Source organism: Gavia stellata, chromosome 4 (genome assembly GCF_030936135.1).
Source record: "Gavia stellata isolate bGavSte3 chromosome 4, bGavSte3.hap2, whole genome shotgun sequence".
In the NCBI taxonomy this organism is placed as follows: domain Eukaryota; kingdom Metazoa; phylum Chordata; class Aves; order Gaviiformes; family Gaviidae; genus Gavia; species Gavia stellata.
In genome coordinates this window covers 28,339,706-28,366,552 of record NC_082597.1, presented here as the reverse complement: position 1 = coordinate 28,366,552, position 26,847 = coordinate 28,339,706, and the positions used below count along the sequence as shown (strand labels likewise).

At 36.6% G+C, this 26,847-nt stretch overlaps 1 protein-coding gene across 1 annotated transcript in view; it reads left to right on the top strand.

Annotated features, from left to right (window-relative positions):
- The window catches only part of CAPZA2 (capping actin protein of muscle Z-line subunit alpha 2), a 33,088-nt gene extending 7,738 nt beyond the window's left edge, over positions 1 to 25,350 (top strand). Inside the window, exons 2-10 of the mRNA XM_059816443.1 lie at positions 7,312 to 7,375; positions 9,391 to 9,442; positions 10,170 to 10,233; positions 10,720 to 10,926; positions 12,010 to 12,089; positions 15,091 to 15,169; positions 18,835 to 18,906; positions 21,525 to 21,587; positions 22,483 to 25,350. Coding sequence (XP_059672426.1) covers positions 7,312 to 7,375; positions 9,391 to 9,442; positions 10,170 to 10,233; positions 10,720 to 10,926; positions 12,010 to 12,089; positions 15,091 to 15,169; positions 18,835 to 18,906; positions 21,525 to 21,587; positions 22,483 to 22,623 — 822 coding nt within the window. The 3' untranslated portion in view covers positions 22,624 to 25,350. The remainder of the gene's footprint in view (positions 1 to 7,311; positions 7,376 to 9,390; positions 9,443 to 10,169; positions 10,234 to 10,719; positions 10,927 to 12,009; positions 12,090 to 15,090; positions 15,170 to 18,834; positions 18,907 to 21,524; positions 21,588 to 22,482) is intronic.
- Positions 25,351 to 26,847: the final 1,497 nt, after the last annotated feature.

The window sequence follows — 26,847 nt, the reverse complement described above, 5'->3', positions numbered from 1 at the left end:
AGGTTTCATGAGATGCTGAAAAGACTGTTTGCTGCTGACATGGGGTAATCCCTTTCTCAACTATATATTCTCGGTGCTTGTCTGGTGCTTTGAAGGCTTATTCACTTCACTAAACTGTCAGCAGCAAAAAGCAATAATGATTTAAAGCTCTCTTGATAAGTGAATTGGTTGCTGGGTTCTTGCCACCTTTGAAAGCTATTCTTTAGCTGGATCAGTTTGCTTCTCTGGATGCTCACTTAAATAGATGTGCGCTGGTGATACAAAGGAGTTTGTAAAAACGGATCACAGGGCTTATTTGGGAACAGGCAGGGAGATTAGGCCTTTTGGTGGCAGCAGCAGCATGGTATTAGGTCAGTTTATGCCACTTATGAAATAACTCCCAGCTCTTTTTTTTTCTTTTTAATTTTAAAAGATGTATTGTAATTGCTGGTGTAACATCCTGGGAAATACCTAATATAAGAATTCAATGAACAATTGGAGCCGGTAATACCAAGTATCTGCCTGTCCAAAGGAGAAGCCAGTTACTTTTTTTTTTTAAAATGTTGAAGGGTTTGCAAACTGAAAAGCTATGTTGATGTTCACAGTACTGACAGATCATCAAGCATTGTATCTTGCAAATGGTTGAACCTTAGATCGTGTTCCTTGATATGCTACATATGTCAATGCAAAAAAAATTTTGACTGGTAGAAGATGTCAGAGCGGTTTTGTTGTTCATTAGAAAGTAACGCTGTATATTGCAAAATAATGGCTCAGCTGAATTCAAAACACGAGTTTGAATCAAACTCAGAACTCAATAAAACTAGACAAGCCTTTTGTCCAATATTGCTCCAGGTAGTACAGGCAGGATTCCTGAATGACTTGTATGTTACTGTGTGAATTGCATCATCTTGAGAGAATTGGAACTTCATCTAGTTTGAATCAGCTTAACAGTGTTAATATTTCTGCAACTACTGGCTAATCGTGAGAAACCCCTGTAGCTACCTGTAAATAGAGTTCAGTGGGTCAAGACAGAGCCATTTGCTTAGTTGCCTGCAGAAAGGCTTCCTGAACTGGTAAGAACTATGGCAGAAGGCATGACACCAGGAATAGGACTCTTTACTGTTCCTAGAGCAGAACTAAAGAGCTCCCTTCTCCCAAATGTGATATCTCATCTACTTTTTTTGCCAAACGTCAGTTCCTGTGAGTGGGAGATTTGGGTTGTTTTCTAAGGAAGCAAGGGTGCTCTCAGGAATCCAGAATATAAATGCACGATATACAGTGCCTTACTCCTTCTGTAACACTTTCTATAATTGCTGATAAAAGTAACTGCTGGAACCTCTGTTTTTTCCTGTGATAAGCAACAAAGTTGTCTTTGAGTGGAAATGTATTGTGGAGGTCTTTGGTTACCTCCTCTCCGCACCCCCCCCCCCGATTTTCATGCAGTTTTAGGTAAAAAGGGCTTTTAGTAACTGTTTCACTATTGCATTGTTATTGCTCTGGAGCAGTAAACTTTAACCTGTTATGAGCGTAGAGGAAGGGTGGGTCTCCCTTCTGCAAGGAGTTCACAGCTGAACTTTAAAAGTGATGTGTAGGAAAGAGTAAGGGCAAAGTATGTGTTTTCACAGCATCTTGCTTACCAGCATGTTTTTCCTGCACAGCATGGCTGTTGATTGAAGGAGTAAGCTGTCAGGGTGCTTGGCAGATACAGCTGTATTTCAGTTAAGTTAAAAAGGGGAAAAGAAAAAGGGAAAAGGGGGAAATAAAGAAAAGCTAAGTGAAGTTTTAATGCCCCTTTTATTGTTAGGTGTACCCTATCTGATTATCAGGAATGAGCATATCTTAGCAGAGGTGACAGTGGCATAGCGTGGCAGGAGCCCCCCCACTTCTGCAAGCACGTATTCATGACCATATATAGGCACATACAGCTTTTTTAACCAGTGTCAGTTCCGATGTGTCAGGAACAGGAAGAGTGGTTTGGGGGCATCTGAAGTCACTGCGTATAACTTTTTTAAACTAAAACAAACTTCAGAATGTCTTAGTCTGGAAAAAGTAGAGAAGTAGGCTTTCTCTATGTATCTGATGGGTGTCATGCCTTGAGAGAAATTAGACTGTGAAATAAAAGCAAAAGTATGAAAACAAGGCAGATCTAGCATAACTGACACCATTCTGTACGTTGCTACTTCTGTGCTTGTGTAATCTGAAAACTGCAAATACTGTAGTAACTGAGTGTAGACATTTGTTGATAGACCAATTGTTTTAACCTCTAGCAGAATAAAGAATTAGGCATTATTATGCATAATATACATGCTCATCGCATACTAAAAACCTGTCCTTTTGTCTTTTGCTAAACTTCTCAGGGAAGGCTTGGGGAAGAGTGGCTGGAAAGCTGCCCTGCAAAAAAAGGACCTGGGGGTGTTGGCTGACAGCCGGCTGAATACGAGCCAGCAGTGTGCCCAGGTGGCCAAGGCGGCCAACAGCATCCTGGCCTGTATCAGAAATAGTGTGGCCAGCAGGAGCAGGGAGGTGATCGTGCCCCTGTACTCGGCTCTGGTGAGGCCGCACCTCGAATCCTGTGTTCAGTTTTGGGCCCCTCACTACAAGAAGGACATTGAGGTGCTGGAGTGTGTCCAGAGAAGGGCAGCGAAGCTGGTGAGGGGTCTGGAGCACAAGTCTTCTGAGGAGCGGCTGAGGGAGCTGGGGTTGTTCAGTCTGGAGAAGAGGAGGCTGAGGGGAGACCTTCTCACTCTCTACAACTACCTGAAAGGGGGTTGCAGAGAGGTGGGTGCTGGTCTCTTCTCCCAAGTGACTAGCAACAGGACAAGAGGAAATGGCCTCAAGTTGTGCCAGGGGAGGTTCAGGATGGATATTAGGAAGAATTTCTTTACTGAAGAGTGTGGGCAAACATTGGAACAGGCTGCCCAGGGAGGTGGTGGAGTCACCCTCGCTGGAGGTGTTCAAGGAATGTGTGGACGTGGCATTGCGGGACATGGTTTAGTGGGCATGGTGGTGTTGGGTTGATGGTTGGACTTGATGAACTTGCAGGTCTTTTCCAACCTTAGTGATTCTGTGACTGTCAGTCTGAATTTTTACCTTAACTGAAATAGCTTACTTTATAAATTCAAAAAGCTCGTAACTGATGTGATGGGTAGCATTTGGCTTCACTTGAATTGAGAAAGCAAATCTCGCTAGCTCTTACCTACTGATATCAGACTTCCATTTAAGTGAGAATTGATGACTGTAACTGGTGTATATGTGAAAATGGGATAAAGAGAACACCTGCAGTGGGGAATGCTTCTCTTAATGTTTCAGAAGTTTGGGTTTGGGTGGTGTTTTGTTGTTTGTAACCTCCTCTCAGCCTCAGTATGATTTGTCCAAATTAATGCTTAAACCTGCATGAAGTCACATTTCATAAAAATGTGTTTAGATTGGGTTTGTGCATTCTTTGTGAACCGTTGATGATCAGATGTTCTGGATTAGTAAACTCTGAAGTTTATAGTTTCTTGCAAGCCACTCTGCAGACATTTAACTGAGAACAGAGACTGTAAATCTAATCTTGGAAACTACATCAATAAAACACGGTCTTAAACTTTAGGTGGTGTTTTGGAGTAACTAGAGTAATGAGTGGAGAAACTTCAGGTGTTTTCTCAATCTTGGCTTTTTTTTCTAAAGGAATACTCAACTGTAACCTAATTTTTTGTTACTTGCTAATATGTGTACAAGGTTCTTGTACTGTGTGTGAAGGTGCAGTTCTCTTGAGTGAAAAAGGTTTTGTCATTTAGACTTCTAAAATGTTATGTTGTTTCTGTTTTGACTTGTTCAAATCAGTTCTAATAAATTTTTAAAAGTCTCGATGTATTGAATAACCAGCATTGGTTTCAACTGTAATGTGTCCAATTGAAGTGTTTTGTTAAACAGTTTTCAGCAAAAATAACTTCCTGTCTCAAATGGACTATATTGCAGTTGAGTTTTTGCCTGTCACTTCATATTACAAGTAATGTGCCTCTTGCTATATGTGCATTTTTAATTTTTTATTTATTTGCCCATAAACACCACATTCTGTATGGACTGTCCCTTTGTTTAAATTGTGCTTTCTCAAGTGATAGCTGAGCCAGTGGCTTTTTACTGCCAAAGAGGGGACATCTTCATCTCACTGAGGCTCCTGAAAGTGTATTGCTTTATGCTTCAGTATCAGTCCGGTTTTCAAAAACAGAAACCTCTTTTAGAGCATTATTTCTGGAAAAACTCAGTGGCAATAATGAAGCCATAAGTGCTTTTCAGTTTTTACATGTTGAGTGAGACTACTGGATTTATTTTTATACGGGCTTCTTGTATATACGAGTTGGAGAGATGTGGCTTTTTCAGATACTCATCTCCACAGATAAATTAATTTGGTTTAACTGCTGAAGAAAAGTGGATGGATTAGTTTTAAATGGGCTTCACAAAAGCAGGTTAACAAAATGCAGTGATTGTCTTAGCTGACAGACTCTCAACTTCTGAAGACATGTTAGGTGTTTTGCTTCTATAAGCATGAATATACTTTATACTTCTTGATGAGATGTTAATTGCGAATTTGCATGACTGTTCATCTGCCCTATAAAAAGTGGCATCTATGATGAATTATCACACTGGAAAAAATTGTCATTGAGGAATTGAATTTACTAATAAAATACTCATTAAAAGTAATGTCTAGGTTGGTCTGTCCTGAGGAAACATCTGTTACTGTTGAATACTTCTGAATGGATATTACTCATACTATAGCTAATCTGACTGAGAAGAATAGTTCTTACAGTGAAAAAAGAAGCAAAACCATTTTTATATTACCAAAACAGCTGAAAATGAGGTATTATTCCCGTTTTAGTACAGACTTAATATTTCATCTTACAGATACTACCAGTTCAAAGCACATGGTCACTCAGAGTGCAGTTCAGGCACCCAAGTTTTGCTTAATTTTGCCCATTTAGCTGCTGCCCAGCCCAAAACTGATGGACCGTGTATTTCAGAATGCAAAATGTCGCTAAGTCTTGTTTCTCTGCTTGCCCAGAGCTAACCCAGCCTTGGCAGGGGTCAGCAGTCCTGTTCACATCCTGAAGTCAAGTTGGAACCAAGAACGGTGTCCCTTCATCTAACTTTGAGCTGGGAGTCAGCCTGACAGTAATGCTGAAAGTACAACTAAATACCTGCTCTTAAGTATGAATCCTGAATTCCAGTCCGATCCCAGACTCTGTTAATTGGTCATTTGATAAAATGTCCTGGTAATAGAGCCTTGGAGCCTGTCTTGCCTTTCTCCTTCATGAGTGGTTCAGTAGTACTGTAGGTTAGCTATATTTCCTGTCCTTTAGATTTCCTTGGATTGAGCTGTGTACAGAGTGTCCTGACTTCATCAGGAGAGGTATGGAGTACATCCTCACTCAGGAAAAGTGGGCAGACTGGTGGTTGGGGTAATCTGGCTAATGCAGATTCCTTTGGGTCAAAGGAGACAATCTACATCATGCTTTTTCTTATCTGGGCAAGTGCTTTAATAAGCTGCAGTAGAAGAAGATGCTCTTGCCTCTCTGCATCTCTTTTGAGAAGAGTAAACCCTGTGGCATTTATCTCAGTATGATGCAAATTTATGTTTACATGGAAAGAGGACTTCTCATTTAGGTATGTGAGACAGCAGATGAAGGCTGTCTGCAATCCTAAACTGAATGCTACATTTTGAAAGTTGGGAACTGGCAGCCTTTGCGTTTCCATGAGCCAGCTCTGAGTGGCTGTGTGCTGACTGCTAGTGAGCAGAAAGCTTCCTGGGCTCGTCATTTAGGATCTCATTGAGGTTTGAACACCTCTAATGAGGCAGCTAAGCATGGTCTCAGGGCACTCTAAGCTTGAACCATCTCTCCTGGAGACCGTTGTCTGAAACTTGGGCCCTGTCAAGAACCTGGGGCCCAAGCACTGGCTGTATGGCTACCCTCGATTATAAAAACTATTTACAAATCAGTTAAAGAGCTCTAGCATGCTCAGACAGTTCTTTTGTAGTTTCAAATATATATAAATGTGTAAACATAAAGCATCTTTGGTTATTTTTAGGTATTTGTTAAGGGAGTATGTGCTTCTCAAACACTTTAATTTCAAACAGGAAACCCAGAGAGTGCAAACACTGAATCTTCCAGCTCTTTATTCCATAGAAACATAACTGATGGTGTTAGAAATGGGAACTATGGTTCAGGTAGTATCCTGTATTTGAATAGCGACATCATGTCAAGGATGCAAGAGAGCTTTGAATGTCTCCTGAACTTAGATAAGTGTAAAGTGTCAAGGATAGGAACTTTTGTCAGGTTAAGTTAGGAAACCAGCTTTTATTTATTTTTATAATGAGTGCCCTTAACAGTTTAAGGGGGCAAGAAGAATGAATAAAAGCAAGTTTGCTGAGTGACATTCGACAAGTAAGGTAATAGTTGAAAAGTTTTAAGGTTGCTTCATGTCAAAGAAATAATTTTCATGTTCCTTTTGCAGGCACATGTGTCTGCAGCTATGTAGTGAAACAGTTCAGTGAACTGGCCTGAAAAAAAAAGAAAAATAACCTTTCTAATTTTGCTCACTGTGCAGTTGTACAAGTATTTGTGCAAGCAGAAGAAGGGAGAAAGCCAGGGCAAGTGCACGGACTTTTAGTGGAAGTACTGGCTTATGCTGTGTTTTGTCTGCAAGAAGTTGTGGCTGAAGGCAATTGCTCGAGGGCTTGCATTAAAGAAGTTCTCAAGGTGTTTTTTTAAACTTTACCTGCTTGCTGATACTGGTGCTAAGAGACCTTACAGGTAAATGCAGGTGAAATTACATGCTTTAGTGTCTATGCAAGTGTTTTTAAGCTTATGTAATCTGTTGATTACTGTCTAGCTGTGGGCCTTTTGGAAAGTTTAGAACCGTAGGATGTGTAGTAAAATCAGAGGAGAAGCTTTGAAGATTGAATGTGTCTTCATCATGGTTTTTGGCTCTCTTGGAATGTGTGTTGATTCCCAGGCATCCATGGACTCAAAGTTGAAATAGATTGTGAATATATTATTCATCTTATTTGTTATATTAACCTTTTTCTTTTTGCCATGAATACAAAACATGAGTGACTCAACTTCTCTATCTGCTTCCATCACTTATAATCTCCTCTATTCTGTTTGAAGAGGTGGAACTTCACATTCTGTGTTTCTAACAAAGACAGAGTAGTTTAAATAATGTGAACAAATACATGAAACAATGGGAGTTGTACAGTTTCATGTCTGGGTATTAAAGCTATACAATGCATGATTGGTTTGAATAGGAATGAATAAAAGTATATAAAACCACATAATTTTTTTTGCATTTAAGGTGCGTATAGCAGCAAAATTCATAATTCATGCTCCTCCTGGGGAATTCAATGAGGTGTTCAATGGTGAGTATCTCTCTGCTCTGTCCTTTCATTTAAGGCATCTATATCCAAAATTGTATTGCCGATTACTTTCTTGAATTTCATGTAGCTTTTATTTTAGCAGCTCGCTTGCTGTAAGAGCTGGTTTTGTAGCTTGGCATAATAAGCTTTGCAGTCACAAGACAGTTTGGAGTTTAAATGCAAAAGGAGGAGAGTACCACTTTTCTTTGTGATGTGAGAATGAGCTTTCTTTCTGTTTTTGATGAGTCATGAATTAACAGTTGCTAGGGTTTTTGTTTAGAATACACATTACTTTTTTTTTTTCAGTCTTTGATAGACAATTACATTTTTCAACAGAAATTAAACTAACTGAAATTAAAATGGTATTCTTTTTTTAAAGAAGGAATATCACTACAAATACTTAACCTTGAATATACAAAGGACTACTGCTTAATGCCATTTGTAGAGAGAATATTAATCTTCTCCAAATATTTTTAACCCTTAAGTTCTGGGCACACCTCATTTTACTGAGTGTATTGGTAAGCTGAAAGGAAACCTGAAATTAGCTTCTCTCAGCTATTGTTGCCTGAACTTTACCTAAGATGTTATTTTTTCTTTAAAAATTGTTGTGTTTGTCTTGCATCAAGGTATGTGGGCATACATATCATGTAAGAAGGCATATATTTTGTAGCTGTAGCTTAAAATTGCTCTGGTGCTATTTAAGTAAAGAAGTAGGTTTAGCATACTAAACTTTTAGTCAGTGTCAGGCTGGAGAGAGCTTAAATTTGTTAAAGCATGTAATGTTTTTAGAAGTACCTTGTTCTTCAGTTAAACTGTGACCAGCTGATTATTATTTAAAGTTAGCTTGTACTGCATTTGTGAAGTGAACTGTTAGTGAGCAGCGCATTAACCCAGCTCCCTGAAGGTTAATACAATTTCTTACAGCAGTACTGTTGTAAAACAATAAACTTTATTGTTAAGGTAGTTCATAGTGGCAACTGCCTGCTCAATAATGTAGTATAATATGTTTGAAAACACGTAACAAAACATTTAATAATAAATGCGTGACCAGTGTTCAATGAGATTCAGACTAACTTCCTAAAAAAAGAGAAAGCTTTGAATTCCAATTCTGTAAATTGTGATTTTTGTTTGTTTGGTTTGGTGTGGAGTTCTTTGGGTTTGTGGGGTTGGGTGTTTTGTTTGTTTTCATTTCAGGAGTTTTGTGTTTTGGTTTGGGTTTTGTTGTTTTGGGTTTTTTCTTTTTTTAAAGAAAAAATACTTCAAATATATTTAGGATTTTGTTTTCATTTGCATGATATCTTGGGATTCTTCAGAAGAGTTTAAAATGTTATAGTGAGACTAATGATCAGTTAGTTAATGGTCAGTGCATTAAACTGTTATTAAAATACTGCCTAGTAAATAGCAAGGCTGTAGGTCAAGTACATAAATAACAATTTACTGCATAGTGAATAAGAAGTCATTCTGAGGAGAGTATTGACTTTAGTCTGTACTCACATGTTTCTTGTATGATGGTAGAAGAAATGGTATTGTGATATGTTATGCTCTGACTACAAAGTGTCATTAAGGAACGAGAGCAAAAATGGTAAGACTAAAAAAAAAAAGTACAACATATACCATATTAGTGTTGTCAAAAGACAGTAACCACCACCATCAATACAGTGTGAGGGATTTGGTAGTTTACATCTTAAAAGTGAACTCATTTGAATCCTGTGCTGTTCTTATTCAGAACTTCTCTAAAAACTAGTTTGACAGATTCCTAGAGCTGTCACACAGCCTGTAAAATATGGCTTATATCTGCTTACCAGATTGTGTTGGAAGGGATCTGTTTCCATACTACTATTCTCATTTTGTTCAGTCAAAACTATGAAATATGAAGCAATAAATTTCCTACCTAGTAATCTGTATGTGTATGGGGTGGTTTGGGTTTTTTGTGTTGTACAGTCTGTTGACATTTGTTACGTGACCGAAACAAGTTTCTGAGTTAACTGTACTTTCATGTTGTAAATATCTCCTTTCAGATGTTCGGTTGCTGCTTAATAATGACAATCTTCTCAGGGAAGGAGCAGCCCAGTAAGTATGAGATGCCACATACTCAGTTGTATAAAAGCAAGATGTTTTTCAGTAAGACTTTCACTGTCAGTAAGTGATTCGTTTAAAAGATGTGTGCTTGGCAAGTAAAACCCTGTTATGTGTGTTGTGCATCTTCGATCAAATCAAATTCTTGGCAGAGGAGAGACCTGTATTGTATCGTGATGATTAGAGCAACTGTTTTGGAAATGGGTGACTTTGATTTTGGAACTAGTCTCCATCTTTTGGACTTCACTTTCTGTTACTCTGTAGATGTTATAGGCATTGAACATCTGTAAGATACTGCTTCCTTAGACCCTACTTTTGTATCGAAGCATCACACCTACTATATTTTATGCCAAAATTTGTTTCATCTGTAAGAATGGAGATGTCTGGTTTAGGAGGTTGGATCCATGTGGAATTTAAACTTTATCTTAAACTTTATCTATTCTTCCACTTTCTATGGGTTACTGTAAAGCTGATGTGGTTGTCTATATCAGGTTACTTTTGAATATAAATCATTGTGTAATGGTGGTTGAAATCTGTGATATGAGCACTGAATGAACCAAGGTGATTCCAAGAATTTGGGTTTGCTAGTTTATGAAGCATTGATATAATTTTTTGATGCATCATTACCCAGATTATTAGCTATTATTTAAATCTCTTACAGCTACTAAGGAGAAAGATTGTGCTTGATGCAGGCTTTTGGTGTGGTTTTTTTCTCTTGTAGTGCATTTGCACAGTACAACTTGGACCAGTTTACTCCAGTAAAAATTGACGGTTACGACGAACAGGTATGAATACAATGAAATACTTGCAATGTTCCTTAAACTGTTAAAGATGTTCTGGTATTGGAACGTATCTTGGCAAGAAAATGAAAAGAAACGCATTTTCCCTGCCAAAATATAGAGATTATGGCCCACCATATCATTTTAAGGCATCTAAAGAGCTTGACATTTCATTCTGTGGTGTTGTCCTGAATTCAGTCAGACCTGATTTGGAGCTGTAGAAATAATTTGCTCCATCTTTAGTATTGGAAGACATGAATGTCTATATTGCATTGTTTATTGCAGTAAGAGGGTAAGATTCAGGATTTTTTTTTCTGAGTCAGTGTGTCATGTTAGCCTTGTCCTCTCTTGTTACATGCATATTTTGTTTAAAACGTGAGTCTTTGGATATGAGTGAGGTGCAGTTAAATGCAGGATATAATTAGATTGGGCATGGTATTTTTTTCTCTTTATTCAATAGCAAATGTTATTAACTAAAACTTTATAATACAGGTTTTGATAACAGAACATGGTGATTTGGGAAATGGAAAATTTTTGGATCCCAAGAACAAGATTTCTTTCAAATTTGATCACTTAAGAAAGGAGGCTACTGATCCTAGACCCCACGAAGTTGAAAATGCCATAGAATCCTGGCGAAATTCAGTTGAAACAGCAATGAAAGCATATGTGAAAGAACACTACCCAAATGGTGTCTGCACAGTAAGTACTAAATTATGTAACCACTGCACCACTATAGATAGAAATCTAAAATAAAAGTGTAACTCTTCATAAACCAGGAAGACAGGCAGTTTCAGCTGTAAAGAATTTAGTCCTGTCAAGGGTTCATGCAGGGAAATGAGGGAAAGCTTCGGAAGTTAAATATTTCAGCTGTTGGATTACTAGTGGGTGGTTACTACAGGTCATAGCAAAGACTTAACTCTCAGTTTTGAAGAATTTTTATTTAAATTTCTTAAAGCATTAAGACCTTCTGTAGACTACTGCAGGTTGATCCCGTTGATCCTGGCTACCTGGCTGGTAGTAACATAAAGTTACATACTTTAAAAAAAAAAAAAAATCCATAAGATTCTTATCACCAGAATCAGTGGGTTCTGATGGCTTCTTAAAATAAAACCTCTCACTCTGGACCAAAATAGCATTAATTTGCTGTTAGGAGCCCTAGGACTGTTTAAGTTCAGCAAACTGACGTAATGATAGCTGTCGTGTGCTTTGTATTAACCTGATGGAAAAATCAACTAGAAAAAAAAAATCAGTTGCCAAGTTAATAAGTTGAATTGGATTCCCAGGCATTCAGATGAGTTCCAGCTTCTGTAAAGGAAACCAGATTGCATGTTAATTGAGATCATTTTTAGCAGTATTTTATTTTAGGGGATAAAGCAGAACAGAGGACCAAAACCACCCTTTTAATCACCTTTTCGCTAGTCTGTGAAGGCTTAAATCATCATTTAGTTGTAGAATAACTGATACCTGAAACCCACCTGGTAATATATATTTTCACAGCAGTCACTGCTATAGGCTTAAAATTCCTATAGTTGCAGAAAAATGAGTTCATGGTATATAAAATATCAGTTAAGATGCTTGACCTTCATACTTTCTAATCTTAAATTCTTCTGCATTGTAATATACACTTTAATGTTTCATGTACTGAATATTATGTAAGAACCATAGTGGATATAAAATTAAATTTTACAGTTCATGTAACAATAATAGAACTAGGTATCTCTAAGCAGTTCAGGCAAGACATACTGAAACTTTAACTCTGTTTTGTTTTTATTTCTAATTAAGGTGTATGGTAAAACAATTGATGGGCAGCAGACCATTATTGCATGCATAGAAAGCCATCAGTTCCAAGCAAAAAATTTTTGGTAAGTTTCTGTATGGATACAAAGACAGTAAAATACAGAAAACTGAATAACTGCACTACTGCCATTACACTGATAATCCTTAGTTCAGAGAAGGAGGTGCAGGCACATCTTGCATGTGACTTTTTTCTCCCTCCATCCCTCCCCATGTTTTCCTGCCAAAACTCTGTAGAAATCTCCTCCTTTGTGGGAAGTAAAATGGCAGACTGCACATCTGCATCTCCTTTGCAGAACTTTGGGAACTTCGTAAAATTCCCTATGACTCTTCCGGTTTATCACACCGGCACCCGTACCTATGCCTGTGTTCCCTAATACAGTTGCTTCTGCTTGTGTTGCTTCCTTTTGACTGAGTGAATAAAACCAGCTCCTTCTAGTTTGCATATCTCAGAAAGAAGGTGACCAAAGATTAATTTACTGTAGGACGTGAATGATTAATTTTTGGGTGAGGTAAAGGTGATCTTGGATGAAATTGACATTGGAACAGGCTGCCCAGGCAGGCGGTTCAGTCACTACCTCTGGAGGTATTTAAGATGTGTGGATGAGGTGCTTAGGGACATGATTTAGTGGTGGACTTAGCCAGGTTAGATTAACAGTTGGACTTGATGATCTTAAAGGTCTTTTCCAACCTTTTCCAATTCTGTGATTCTATGAAATGAACTCTATTTATAAACTGCAGCTTGATTTATTTTTTTTTTTGGCTGTACTTGGTTGAAAGATGTTTTCCACAGTCTGGAGTGAACTTCGGATAGCTCCTTGCAGGAAATTGGCCAGAGTTGAGATAAATATCACAGTATCAGAATTGGGTTGAGGAAGTATCTCCTAAAGATAGCTAATATAGGCAGTTGTTTGAATAAATTTTTTTCATTATTATTTTATTTGCTATTTTGCATCTGCTTGAAATTATATTTAGTAATCCCACGGGTAATGAATGGAAGTGCAGGAATCTTTGTTTTCTGATGCTGAAGGTGAATATCGCATATGCATAGTAATTTCTGCATGTGTGTATATCAGTTAAATTATTTGCCCAGTGTACTGTTCCATAGATTTTAATTGAATTTGTACAGTTAATAAATAATTTTTCCTAGTCACTTAAACTTGACTAGTTAAGTCTGCATGTTTTCACATCAATATTAAAAGTAACTTGAAAAAATATTGATTTTCTTTTTAGTTTGGATGTATTAATGAATTTTAGTATTCCAAATAGTTACTTTAATATTATAGTCTTTAGATTAAAGCAGAGGAACAGATATGCAACAACCTTTTCTAGATGGAGAAAATCTTTCATGAAAGCTTTCTTTATTAAAGTTATGGTCAGACATCTATGGGTAAATATTGACCATATTTCTAACTCTCATTCTTAGCAAGTTTTAATAAACGCATATTGGTTTGAGGGATTTGGGAATGGAGGAATAGATTCAAAGTTAACCAGGCTCCTCAGTTATCCACCTGTATGTCTGGATACCCAGCCCAAGCCACAGCCAGTATTTATTCTCAAGGTGTCCCAGCTTTTTAGGCATTTGGAAGGCTGGCAGCCAACAAACTTGCTTTTATGGTAGGATGATAGAAAACCAATACATGCCAAAGAAAAATGTTCTATGAATTTCTGAAATACTATCAACACAGTAGGATAGATGGTTTATTAAAGAATGTGAAATAAAAGGAAGGACAGTTAATCTCTTAAAAAACATCTGAAGTCAGCAGAGGTAAATAAGTAATGATATGTTTTTAACTTAAAGCATTTCCTACAGAAGGATCCTTCTGAACTTGAACTCTTTTCTTGGAATAGCATCTTAAGGACAAAAAAGATATCCCAGAGTGGAAACATTGTGGTCATCTTAACTTCAGGGACCACAAAGTGACTAAGAAGCAAACAAATCTGTTAGCTAGTCATTGAATCCTGTGCATCTAAAAACTAATATTGTACCTAAATGTAGTTCAGCATGTAAGCTTTCTTATAACTAATGGGTCAGTCTTAAGGCTACCAGTAATATCAGTGTCACTGAGCTGGGTGACCCTTTCAGTTTTCTTAGAGATGCCAACAAGCTTCTGAATTGCCTTTGGCTGAATTTTCAGTGATAATCTATAACTTGGATATTGTCTGAAATAATAATCAATGACTTTACAATTGAGTTAACATTGTTAGTATCTAAGATGTGTCAATATAGATCCATTAATAGGTGTTAATCTTAAAGTCTCTGTATCTTTCTCCCCTCATTGAATGCACTGCAGTCTACATCTAACATTAGTAGTATTGGAACTCATAGTTTCAACTTTCTTTCCTTCTTTAAGTGCAAAGGAGAAATTGAGAGACAGCTGCAGTACATTCTTAATATAGCTCTAATGTAGTAACTTTCTAATCCACTAACCTCATAATTAAATAAGAAAATGTCTAGTCCACAGGAAAGAAATCAGGTGAAACTACAATCTCCCCATACTGTTTTCCAGATGTTTGAAACTCCCCTTAAGCAATTTGGCAAGGATATTGAATTTGTGGAAGGAAACTGGAAGGAAATAGTTGTCCTGGAACAGAAATGCTAGAAGAACTGAAAGGCCTAGTTACAGTTCAGCATAGCAGAAAGTCTTGCTGCTTTAATGTTCCTTCCATTCAAGTTTTTCATAGCCTGATGTGAAGTGTGATTTTTGGCTGATGTAGCAAGTCGTCCAGGTCCTGTAAACAAGATAGTGACTACATATACCTAATTAATAATAAAGGAGGGAGAGAACATTGGAGGCTTTTAGGTATTTTCAGAAGTTAAGTTCTATTGTTAAAAGGTCCTTACTAATAACTCTCCTTGGTCCATATCCAAAACTGAGCGTAAATATTTTGGGAAACTGTTCTCTTCTCAACTGATTATGAGGCTGAATCTTTAAGGAAAGATTTTGTGCATGTGCAGTTGCACAGCATATTTCATTCTCTGTTTTCCTTTCACTATCAGTTGTATTTTGGGGTTTTTTTCTTAACCAGTGGGGTGAAATCTGATTTCTTTTTTTTTTTTTTGTAAAGGAATGGCCGTTGGAGGTCAGAATGGAAGTTTACAATCACCCCTTCAACCACTCAAGTGGCTGGCATCTTGAAAATTCAGGTATGCTTATCTCAAACTGTGTCCTGACCAGTAAAGTCTCTGGTTATTATCAAGGGAGACTTAGGGCAGTGTATTAAGTATTCTAAGAGAATTTGAGGACCCAATAAGCAAAGCAGAGATGCCCTTTCAGTTAAATGTTAGCAACTTAATTGCATATTTATCTAATCCTTACAAACACAAAATACGTGTTTAATGTAATGATACAGAAGACTTCAGAAGGTGTATTCACTTCAGCTAGGCATATACCTCTTTGGTTTCCTGTTTCTTGAATTCACAGTGGCACAAGCCTTTCCTGAGGGTAGGCCCTTTCTGAAGTGGAACTTTTTTCTTTTTAACTGATAATAGCAGGTTTTTCTCATGTTACCCACCCTATTGTTCAGAAAGGTGGGAACCTTTGGTTTCAGTCATTCCACCATCTGAAATTTTTGAATCTGGGTCTCCTTCATTCAGAATTTGCCCTTCCGGTTGGCTTTAGAGCATTCAGAAAGGAGGTACTGTCCAAGCAGGAATGCAAAAGTCTTGAGACCAAAGGAAGTCTGACTGTCATGTGGTAGGCAGGGGGACTTCACTTCCTGGATTGGTTCTCTGGAATGTGTATGCATATTTTGCAGGAGTTTATTAAAACAATTCTGGGATCAGGAACAAGAATCTTAGTGCAGTCTGGCTTTCAGCATATACTTTATTAGGTTTTTACAAGACATAAAGTCAAATTCCTTTTTCCTGCTCTTTTTTGTGTCCCCATGAGTTTTTTTACTTCATTGCTGCTCAGTGACTTGACTTGAGAAAGAAGATGCAACAGAATGTTTTTTCTAGCCATAGCCTGAGACTTAGGATGTTATTTTAGGATGTGGTAGATGTGTTCAGAGCCACCCAAGCAGGGGCCCTGAATCTGATTTCCCATTGTGGGGGAAATTGTATAACAACTGGAATGATAGTCAAAATGTGGACAGCCATTATTATGTTGTCAGATCAAGATGGTCATGGTAAGCACTCTAAATAGATTCTCCCAAAGTCTTGAGAAGCCTAAAAGTTAAGTAAACTGTCACTTAAATCCAGTTTGCAGTAAAACAGGCATTTTCTGCACCTCATGCACTTTTGGTTAAACGTCTTAACAGATTTTCCAGAACAAGCGGGCATGTATCTATCTAATTCTGGGAAAGGTTAGCTCAGTAGCCTAGAAAATAGCCTGAATAGGGAATTTAGTCAGGTTTTAATCGGCATCTCAATTTGGGCACCAGCTGATTTTATATTTTATTACTATTTCACATAATTAATCAAGATGTTATTAATATTCATTAACGTTTGTATTTTGGGGAGTGATTAAAAGTTTTACTTTTTTTGCTTGTATAGGAACTACTTGTTTCACCAAGGAATTTTGAACTCCGTTTCAAATTTTTAGAAATTGTGTACAATTTATTCAATGTACGTGGGAGTGCTCCCCCTTCCTCTCTCCAAACAAACAAAAAAAGTGCTTTAATTTTTTTAAGGAGAAAAATAATTTTCTAGAATATGAACTCACTACAACATTAGTGAAATTTCAGAGTACTGAAATTTCAGTGTTATTTGCAGAATCTTTAACAGCAATATGGACATTGCCCTGTTTCTGATGAGACCTTTTATGAACATGTTGGGGAAAATTCCAGCATCACCTGCTGTCTTCAGGTGTCTTCAGTATTTTTAATATCACTTGCACAATTTCTTCCTTTTTTTAATTCTATTAATAAATTCTAATAGAAGAGATTCTCAACTGTCTTAATCTCTTCCATTGTTTAATTTTCTTTTAATTATATGTAACAGGAAAACTGCAACAGCAGAGTCTTTTACTAAAACTAAGTCCCTGTGGTGCTTGACATGCCCCAACTGTGCATGGAAAACAACTGATAAGTGTACTGCTTACTAATTTTATCTCTTAGATAATTTGTTATTCTCATCCCTCCTTAGTTAACCTTTCCAAGAGGTTCTGTTCATAAACATCATCCTTCTTGTAGTCTTCTGAACCCAGACCTAGCATTCTAGAAGGATGTCAGCAGTGAGGTATAGTACAGAACAGTTACTTCTCATATTTTGTGTAAGATGTAACACATTCCAGAATTAGATTTGACTCTTCATCCCTGTTAAGCTTTTAGGCCTGAGTGTTTGCCAAGAATGTGACTCAGTGAGACAGATAAGATGTTCGTGCTGATGTTTGCCTCAGAGCACAGGGAAGGTTTGGGCCCTCTGCAGTGGATTGTGATGGAGAAGGGGGGAGATTTATACTTCTTTGGGTACTGGTTTCATTGGGACGTCTCAGAATTTTGCACTGAGTAAGCGCTTCTCATCTTTTAGGAACTAGATTGAAAAAGGCTGGCAGAAGTTTCACCCAGTAATGTTGATTTGAAAAGAAGCTTATTTTATGGTTAGGATGATATCTTTTGTTGAAAAACAAGTATTTGGCAATAAGCAAAATAATAATACTAGATGAATCATAGGAAATAATGTTTTTCTCTTATAGGAAGCCTTTCTTTTGCTTCGGTATTATAGCTGTCTTACTCTGTGTCGTGTTCTCTCTATTGTTGTTTATAAAATTGAGGGTTTCTTGCCTTGCATACATCATGATCATAATGTATACGAAATTATAGTATTGTGCATTAATCTCCAAATTAAAATGTTACCTTGCCTAATAGGGTAAGACACAACTTCTTCAATTCCTCGTAACATCAGCTACATCTACAATTTTGATAAAATCAACATAGTCAAAAATCTTTAAAGATACGTGTTTAAATGTCAATGAGCTGCATAACTCTTCTGTATCAGTCATTGTCAATGATTAAATGTAACTTTATGTATGCTTCCTATTTTTGTAAGTTTTCCAACAGTTGCATTAGAAACTGAATGTTTTCAGATCCTTCCCAACTGAATTTAAAAGTACTGAAGTTAGCTTGGGTGGAGTTTTACTGGTCTCTTCCTCCTGCAAAATAATCAAGGAAGCTGTTCTGTAGATACAACGTTTCAAGAGTAAATAGATATCATTCTGCTTTGCTATCTAACTGTGGCAAACTTTGTCCCAAAGAGCTCCTTTGTCTAGGTAAATACCAACTTTTGTTATGAGCCATATCTGATAGAGGAAAATACCAAAACCAGGCAGATCTAGAAAGGGAAGCTTAATGTTGCACTGTTCCTAGAAAACAGTTTGGGTGAAGCTAAAAACAACTTCACGGTATCCTGAAGCCTTGCCAAAACTATTCTAATTTTAAATATATCTTCACTATTTCAAGAGGTTGTAGTAAGTTCATGTAAATAGTATGTCATCTTCTTCATGATGTTAATCAAAACCTTGGTTTAGTGGTGGACTCAGCAGTGTTAGGTATATGGTTGGACTCAATCTCAAAGGTCTTTTCCAGCTTAAATGATTCTGTGATTCTGAACTTCTTTGCATGAAATACTATTTAAGGCACATCAACACAAAAATGTTTCAGGAGTAGCTTCTCTACTATTCCCCCTCAAAAATAATTAAATTCTACAACATTTTGGTTTTCCTATCCTATTTGTTCTGTAACATTTTATGTGTATTTTTGTTTGATTCCTGTAAGTTTGTTGTTATGATAAATAACTACAAAATTTTGATTTTCCTTTATGTCATTGGTCTGTAACATTTAATATGAGGTTCTTTGTTTAATTTTCTGTAGGTTCACTATTATGAAGATGGTAATGTTCAGCTGGTGAGCCATAAAGACATACAAGATTCTCTAACAGTGTCTGTAAGTGAACTTTCAAGACCTTAGTGTATGTATTGAAATGATTTTTTAATTTAAAAAGAGAAGCAAGCTTAAAAAAACTCAGAAGTTTGGAGACTAGTTTGCTTTTCTGCATAAATGGGAATTAATGTTCTATTTTATAAATATTTTTATGTAATAATTACTACTTTTACCTAGCATGTAGTTACTATTCAAAAAAAAAGAGTAAAAAAAATATTAAAATTATTGTATGATTGCATGTGGCTTATATAAGCTAAATTAACTTTGACTGTAAATCTTTAATTAGCTTGCTGTCGGTCTTTCTGCACTTCTGTTGTATTTAAACTTTGGTCTGCAGAGTGACCTGTAGCATTAATTTTTTCAATATGAAGGAGGTTTGAGTTATAATAACCTACTTAAATAGTACAGTCTCTAGGAGATTGCCTCCTTTGCTCACTGGGAGAAGACCAGTATGCTAAAAATAGTAAACAAATGCTACCAGTTGAGAAGCAGTAGTGGGTATTCTCCCTTCATTTCCTCCCTTTCTGTAACTGGTGCTGTCAGCCTCTTGCTTTTCTGTACAAAAAGCCCCTTCAGAGATCCTTCAACTTGAGAAGCATAACACACTTTAAAGAAGAACTTTATTCAACTTCTTTCCAAATGGATCATTATAGTAATGAGGAGCAGACAGTAGAAATAAAAATTATTGGAAATAGTGTCAGATGTATCCTTTAAAAGATGGTAATGTTGAAACATGAACAAATACTACTTTTGAAATAATGCTCTTCTTGCCTACTAGAGATTGTGTTTATAAACAGTAAGATTTTCTTTTGGAGTGTTCTGTAAAACTTAAGCCAGTGTGGTTAAACTGCAAAGGGAAATTGTAGAAGTGAACAGTAGAAGCATTTTAATGATAATGACTAGTAGTGACCAATTTGGCTCAAAAGCTCAATTTATTGATAAAGAACATTGTTTGTTAATATAAAGAAAGGCTTGTTGGCTTTTCAGTTGCAATAGCACCATAAAGAATGGGGGAGTGTGGTGCCAGCTGATAACACTTCTGAAGCTGTAGATACAAAATTACTTTTGGCCCCCTAAGCGAAGGGATCTGTTTAGTCTTTCATTCAATTTGAGAGTTCCTTCAGGGAAGATTATGTGGAAGTAGTTCTCCTTTCAATAGCTTTTGCTTCACTTTCTATTGGTAAGAAACTTAATCCTGTTCCGCAATTTAGTAAAGCGGCAGAAGACTGATGAGTGGAAAAAACATCTTTTACATAACTTTCCTACCTCTTGCTAGAACAAAAGGAAGTATGTTGCTGGTTTCCAATTTTTAGCCTTGGCTTTGAGCTTCATAGAGGGCAGAGGCTGTACAGGTTCGTATTTCACACAGAAGGAATAGTAGGTAGATTAAAAGGAGCCCTAACAACTCCTGTTTTTTGTTGGTGTAGCGATTTTGTACCATCAGTGGGCACAACTGAAATAAATGACTGAAGAGTTCTCTTGTTGCTAGAGCGATGAATAATTTTGCTGAAGGTTACATTCTTATACCTAATTTTGCTCTGAGCCAGATAAGACCTCATATCCCTGAAGTCTTCCTTTTATTAGCAGAGCCTTTGAAATCATTGCCTCAGTTCACTGAAAAGTCAAAACTCTTTCACTTGTTCTACTTGGTCTCTGCCTCCTCCTTCATCTCTTTCTGTGGTGTCCAGGAGCACTTTCACAGCTGCTAGGTGCAGTTTCACTGACACTTTGAACAAGTTGTAGCTGCCATAGCTTTCTCCCAGTCTTTGTCTTTGTAGGAACGAGGGATCATATGGGGCAAGAACACTCCTATCTTTCAATAGGTTCTGCAAAAGCACCCTTACGAATGTCTCCAACACCAAGTTGGAATTTTGAAAATTCATGAACCCTCACTTCCTTCTTGAGACTTCTTTCAAGCACTGCAGCTAATTTGTCTCCAGATTGAGTGACAGGTCATTTTTTGTTTTTGAAACAAACACACGCTTGCATACTTAAGGATGAGGCCCAAAGCCAAGAAACTGTTTATCAGTCATGATGAAATTTGGACATTGTGTGTTGCACCCTCATTTTTGCAAGATATACTCGGTGATGTTTTTAGAAGATCAGGTATATCAAGTCTAGGGTTTGCCTCAGCTTGGTCTCCAGATGCAGAATGTTTATAGGTGAACAAATTTGTTTTAGTTTTTTGGTTATGTTCTGCATACTTCTGGGTTAGTTGCTGTTCTTTAAGTTTTCCTGAATTTGTACTGAAAATTTAACATTGATAATATCCATACTTTGCATGTTTTTAGAGACTTGTGTGTGTGCATTGTCATATTTCCAAATGCTGTTCTGTTCCATGTGTCATACCGTAGAATTTTAAGTCAAAATATTTTAATGAGCTCCATGGTAATCTTTATGCTTGTTGCAGTAGGACTCTTGGGTTTTTTTAATATAATAATAATAATGTGGCATATGCCTTTTGGATGAATGTTTTCTTCAGTTTTGGTTTAGCCACTAAATGGTCATGTGTTCTCATGAGGGTCTACCTGACATCTCTCATAACTATAGCAGAAAACATAATGCAACTGGTCTTAGAATCGTGCTGTACATCAGACCTAATTCAAATGCTCTTTTTCTAGAATGAAGCCCAGACAGCGAAGGAATTTATAAAAATCGTAGAGGCTGCAGAAAATGAGTATCAGGTGTGTTGGAAACAAACACTATATCCTTACTAACACGTATAACATTACCATATTCTTAACCAAAGCTAGTATTCTATAATTAGCAAGCTTTTGATATTAAGATAATGCAGTTCCATACAAATATAAATAGATTACGTGATGCTATTAACTGTAACTGATTGCACTCACCTACTTAACATTACATTAGAAGTAATTTTTTTGAGAGCAGAAAAGTCCCTAGTGCGATCAAATATCGGCAATTCTGATCTCTTTCAGTGTTAGTGCATTCCTTAAGTAGAATTTTTGTACAGACTCTGTTCAGAGGCTACTCTGTTAGACAGCTTTGCTAACTATGACTATAAGCATTATCCATTTCAGTTAGTCATTTTAAAGTTAGAAAAGTATAACTGTAGAAGTGTATTCATATTCATTTAGGTCTTGAACATAAGGTAAATTTCAGACACCATGTGCTGTTAGTTTTAAAAAAATGCTCTTTAATAAAAATTTACTAAGTATGTATCATATACAATATGTACATTATATTCAAGTTCTTACGATGTTGTGGACTGACTCTACCATCCCCGCAGGAAAACCAGTGGAAGATTTTTGGTGTCTGAAATTGATGTATGAGCTAACTCTGATCAGCACTTTATTCATGCCGCTGATTAACCACACTGTGATTTGCTGAAACACCTAGGCTACAGCCAGGTTTATTGCATGTGTCTCACTAATTTTCTTCACATAGTTCCAATCTAGACCTAACAGCTTTCCTTCATAAAATATTATCTTAATTTAGCATATTTTTATTAAGCCTGTTTATGAGATAACAGACTATGCAATCATTTAACTTTTTATATAACATCCTAGTTCTGATATTCATGTCTCTTTTTGCTTTGTTTGACTTTGTGTTTAACAGACTGCTATCAGTGAGAATTATCAGACTATGTCAGACACTACTTTCAAGGCCTTACGTCGACAATTGCCAGTTACCCGCACCAAGATTGACTGGAACAAGATCCTTAGCTATAAGATTGGAAAAGAGATGCAGAATGCTTAAAGTGAACGTTGCATGACTGGATCATTTTAGTGTCCTTGTATACAAATAGAAATTATTACAAAAAGTATTTGGAACTGTCAAATCACCCAGTCAGCATGGGCTTTTGCCATTGAAAATCACTGTAAGTAGTTTGGTTAGAGCACAAAGCTTAGCTAATTGACTTTTTTCCTTTTTCTTTCTTTTCAGAGGGTTGCAACTTCAGTATAGCTGAATATCTTCCTTTAGAGTTTCTGTTGTACCTTTATTTTTTTATAATGAAGAGACCATGCCTTTAGTTTTCAATTACACATTAAAACCAGTTTGAAAAATATTTTTACATATGATAACCCTTTCTCTTGCTTTCATATGAAATGGACAACTTCCAAAATTTGCTGGATTCCTTGTCAAGATCAGTAATGTGGATTTCTAGGTGAAGGTCAACATGGAGTTAGCCATAGGTGCTGTTTTTGAAATCATCTATCCTTTCATTTTATGTAAAATTGGAAAAAGCATTTTCTATATCGTTTAAACCTTTCAGAATACTTATTTAGCTAGCTCTGTGGTAACTAAATTTTTTTTAAAAGGAAAGGCCAAGGTCTAACGCTGTTTTAAGATTTTGAAATTAAATAAAAGTACTTATTTCAGAAACGCATTTAATGCTTTGTTCCTGACAATTACTTAAATGAGCTCAAACTCCACCTGCCCTTGAGGTTTTTTATCATAAAGCCACAAATGTATTATAACAAGGCATATTGTAATATATATAATCCTGTACTCATTACTATGTCTGTCAGTTTATTTTTTCCTTGGACTGAAATGTACTAAAATTCAATGTGACATTAAAATGCAAATTTTCTATTTATTTGAGTATCAGATTGCTTCCTGATATAGACTATTTTTGGTGTTTCTGTATATTTTTTAAATACTGCTTAAAACCGCCACAAACTTGTGGCCTATTGGCTATTCTCAGTGTATTTGGAGATTGTTGTAATATAATCATCCACTTGTTTCCATCTGCATTTAAGAAACATCTACATATGGAAGTCTACTTAAAACAGATATCTTTTAGCTTCATATTGGCTACAGAGGATGGAAGAAATTAGAAGACCAAAAATAACGCATTTGTCTAGAGAATACTTCCCCTGTCTGATATCTCATATTGAAAATGGACATCAGGTATCTTAAAAACACATACTTCATTACAAATACTGTATAACACTTCTGTGAAATGCATAGATTTCACTTTTAATTGGATGAAAACCTGTTTTAAAATGTTAAATAATTATATGCTGATGATGGAAAACTAAACAGCTTTTTTTTTTTGAAGGCAGGTATTTATGCACACTCCTAAACCAGTAAAGCTTACATAAAGGTTTTATATCTTTAATTGGATCATGCTGTAAACAAATACCTTAAACTGTTAAGTTATAGCATAGCAAGAGTCTAGACTTGTGCTGAGTATAAAAATGTACAAAGTAGTTTACTGTTTGAATTGTAATAGCAATACCCCTGTGTTCTGTTCTTCAGTGCTCTCTTATAAAGGGGTATAGAATTAACTGAAGTTCTTGAAATTGCTGCTACTTTACAGTACTAAACTGTATAGTAGAAGAGTGGGATTTGCTCTACCACAGTCTTCCTGGAGAGTTGCCCTCTTAATTGTCTTTGTATATCAGCTACTGAACCACGTTGTTCTTTAAAAGAAGGCTTATAAAAGCTGTTTGTGAGCTAGTAACATGCTTAGTCATTGTGAAGTCAGTCTGTCAGTCTTAAGATCTAAATACAAACCTTGTTTGAAGAATTTCTTCAACATATTTAAGAACCAGCTAAAAATAAGACAGTGAATGGACAGTTAGGAGAACTGTTAGTGGGCAACAACGGTGCAAATAACTTTTCTAGCTGTTAGAATATTGCGTACGACCAGAATCAGCACTGGCTGAAAGTCAGAATGCTATTTTTCTTACCTGAAATAAAAAGCTAGTTTTAAATATATTCCTAATAAAGAGGTATTTTACTGTGAAGTACTCTATTACTGTCTTTCCCTGTTTATTCAGTCCTGTGATTAGTCTTAATTTCTTATCTTCAAAGACTGGCATCCTACAGGTTCAATTCTACTGGTAGGGTGACATAAGTAGATTTGTATTACTTACATTTTTTTCCTTTTGTGTTAATTTTTAGTCTGTGAGATAATTTTACACCTCGAACATCAAATTTATTAAGTTATAGCTTCAATAAAGTAATTTGTAAGTAAACCAACTATTCTGTTACTTTTTCAAAATGGTACGCTGTATCATGTTTAGGGGTAATGACTCCGCAGATGAAGCTGACCTGAGCATCAGCTGAGGCACATGGCACATTTAGACTTCTTTCAAAATTTTGGATGTCAGTTGCACTTTTTTTGTTTCTACCCTCACCCCTTTTAAATTGGAGAAGTTTAGAGCTTGCTTGGTAGGCTTTAGGGTATTTTGCATAGGTAAAGTGCTTTGAGAAATTTTGCTGTGGCAATTGTCTTAATGTGAATTACTATTTGTTTATATTCTATTTTTAAATATAAAGACAAGCTTTGTATTGTGGAATGTTGATGTACTAGACATTATGGCTTGTAATATGGACTTGTAAAATGCTTGTGTTTATGAAGTGTATTACATCTTGTGCATCTTAGTGGATTCCTTATGAAAGAATTTTTAACTTATGCAAGTGAGCAATTGTTCTTTGTGAACATCTGCAACAGAAGTGACAATTCTGCTTTCATCTTCTGAGCAGCCCCTTTTTTGTGTGTCTGTCTTAATTTGTACTGCAGGTAGAATGAAACTTTAAAATCATTGTCATTTTGGATCCATCACTACTGCTCCTTATGCTTTACCTGCTGAAAGCAATTCTGCTGGCTGGTTCAGTTGGGAACACTGCAGTGCAGTTCATTAGTAAGCGTCATTCAGCCCAGGGTTGAAAGTATTGTATGACACTGAACATACAAATAGATTTGTTCTCTTTAGGGGGTGACTCCAGCTGCTTCTATGGCAGTGATGTAGTTTGTGCAGTTTGGGAGTAAATCCCTCTCTCATCCCCACTGCCACATACTGGTTTGGCTGAAAAAGCAGTTTTGGTGCTCTTGAGTTCACTTCCTTTGGGAGAAATCTAAACTAAGAACTGTGCTCTGGGTGTGCACAAAATGCCTTCTAGCTCCTAATGGTGATGTGAGTCTATAGCAGTGGTTTCCTTCAGGCAGCTTGAAACCACCTACGCGTTGAGGATGTCTGGAGGATCAGATGAAAACTGGCCTTCAAATTTCCAGACTGTATATACTGTAGGTATAGAGGTTGAACATCAACTGTTTGATTCTATGGATTCACTCCTATCATACTGAATTACTTGCTGACACAGACATTGCTTCTGCCGCATTCTTTTACTGGAAAGACTGAAATTGTTCTTCCTCTGATGCAATTGTAAACTAGGTTTAGATTAAACTTAGTTTGTTCATAACCTTGCAGTGTCAATTTTTGTGTGACAGTGTCAACTCTGAACTCTTCTTTTTTTTTTTTTTTTTGAAAGGGTAAAATTTGCATCAGATTTAAACAAGTAATTTTTTTCCACAGCTAAAGGAAGGGAACTGTGAATACGTACTTTATTTCTTCTGTGAAAATGAACGCTTAATACTTGGTAGATTTTCTTATTAGCAATATTTTCCTCTGCTACTGTGATTGGCTTACCTGTAACAGATACTGCTCAGCATGATACTATCCATGTCTTCATCACAGGGGAGGTTAAGGGTGGTAATTGTTGCCTTAAAGGATATATTCTGTAAATACGTTTACTCTTCTGTGCATCTTTTCCTTGCAAACCAATAACAGTGGGCAGGGGCAAATCTGTTAGGTTTTTTCCTCTTAAGTCAAGAGGGGCATGTAGGGACTTTTGCCTGACTAGCTGTAGTTTGAAATAACTTCACATCTGAAACAACTTCCAGCTTGCTGAGTTGTAAATGTGCCTGCTAAAGTAGTATTTGGTTGGCTGGCTTTGGGAGGGACACCAGCACATGCTAATAATGACTTCAGTTTTGCATTTAAATGTGCTTAGTATTTTTCAATGTCAAGTGTATAGTGAGTACAGCTATTGTAGGCATCGGTGGAGGAATTGAGAGTACTTCCTTTAATGAGTAGTTTCTCAGTGAGCAACTCAAAGTTTGAGCTACCCTTCAAGATTACTTCAAAAATTACTTAGGAATGATAATGTAGAAGGGTGAGCTACACCTTT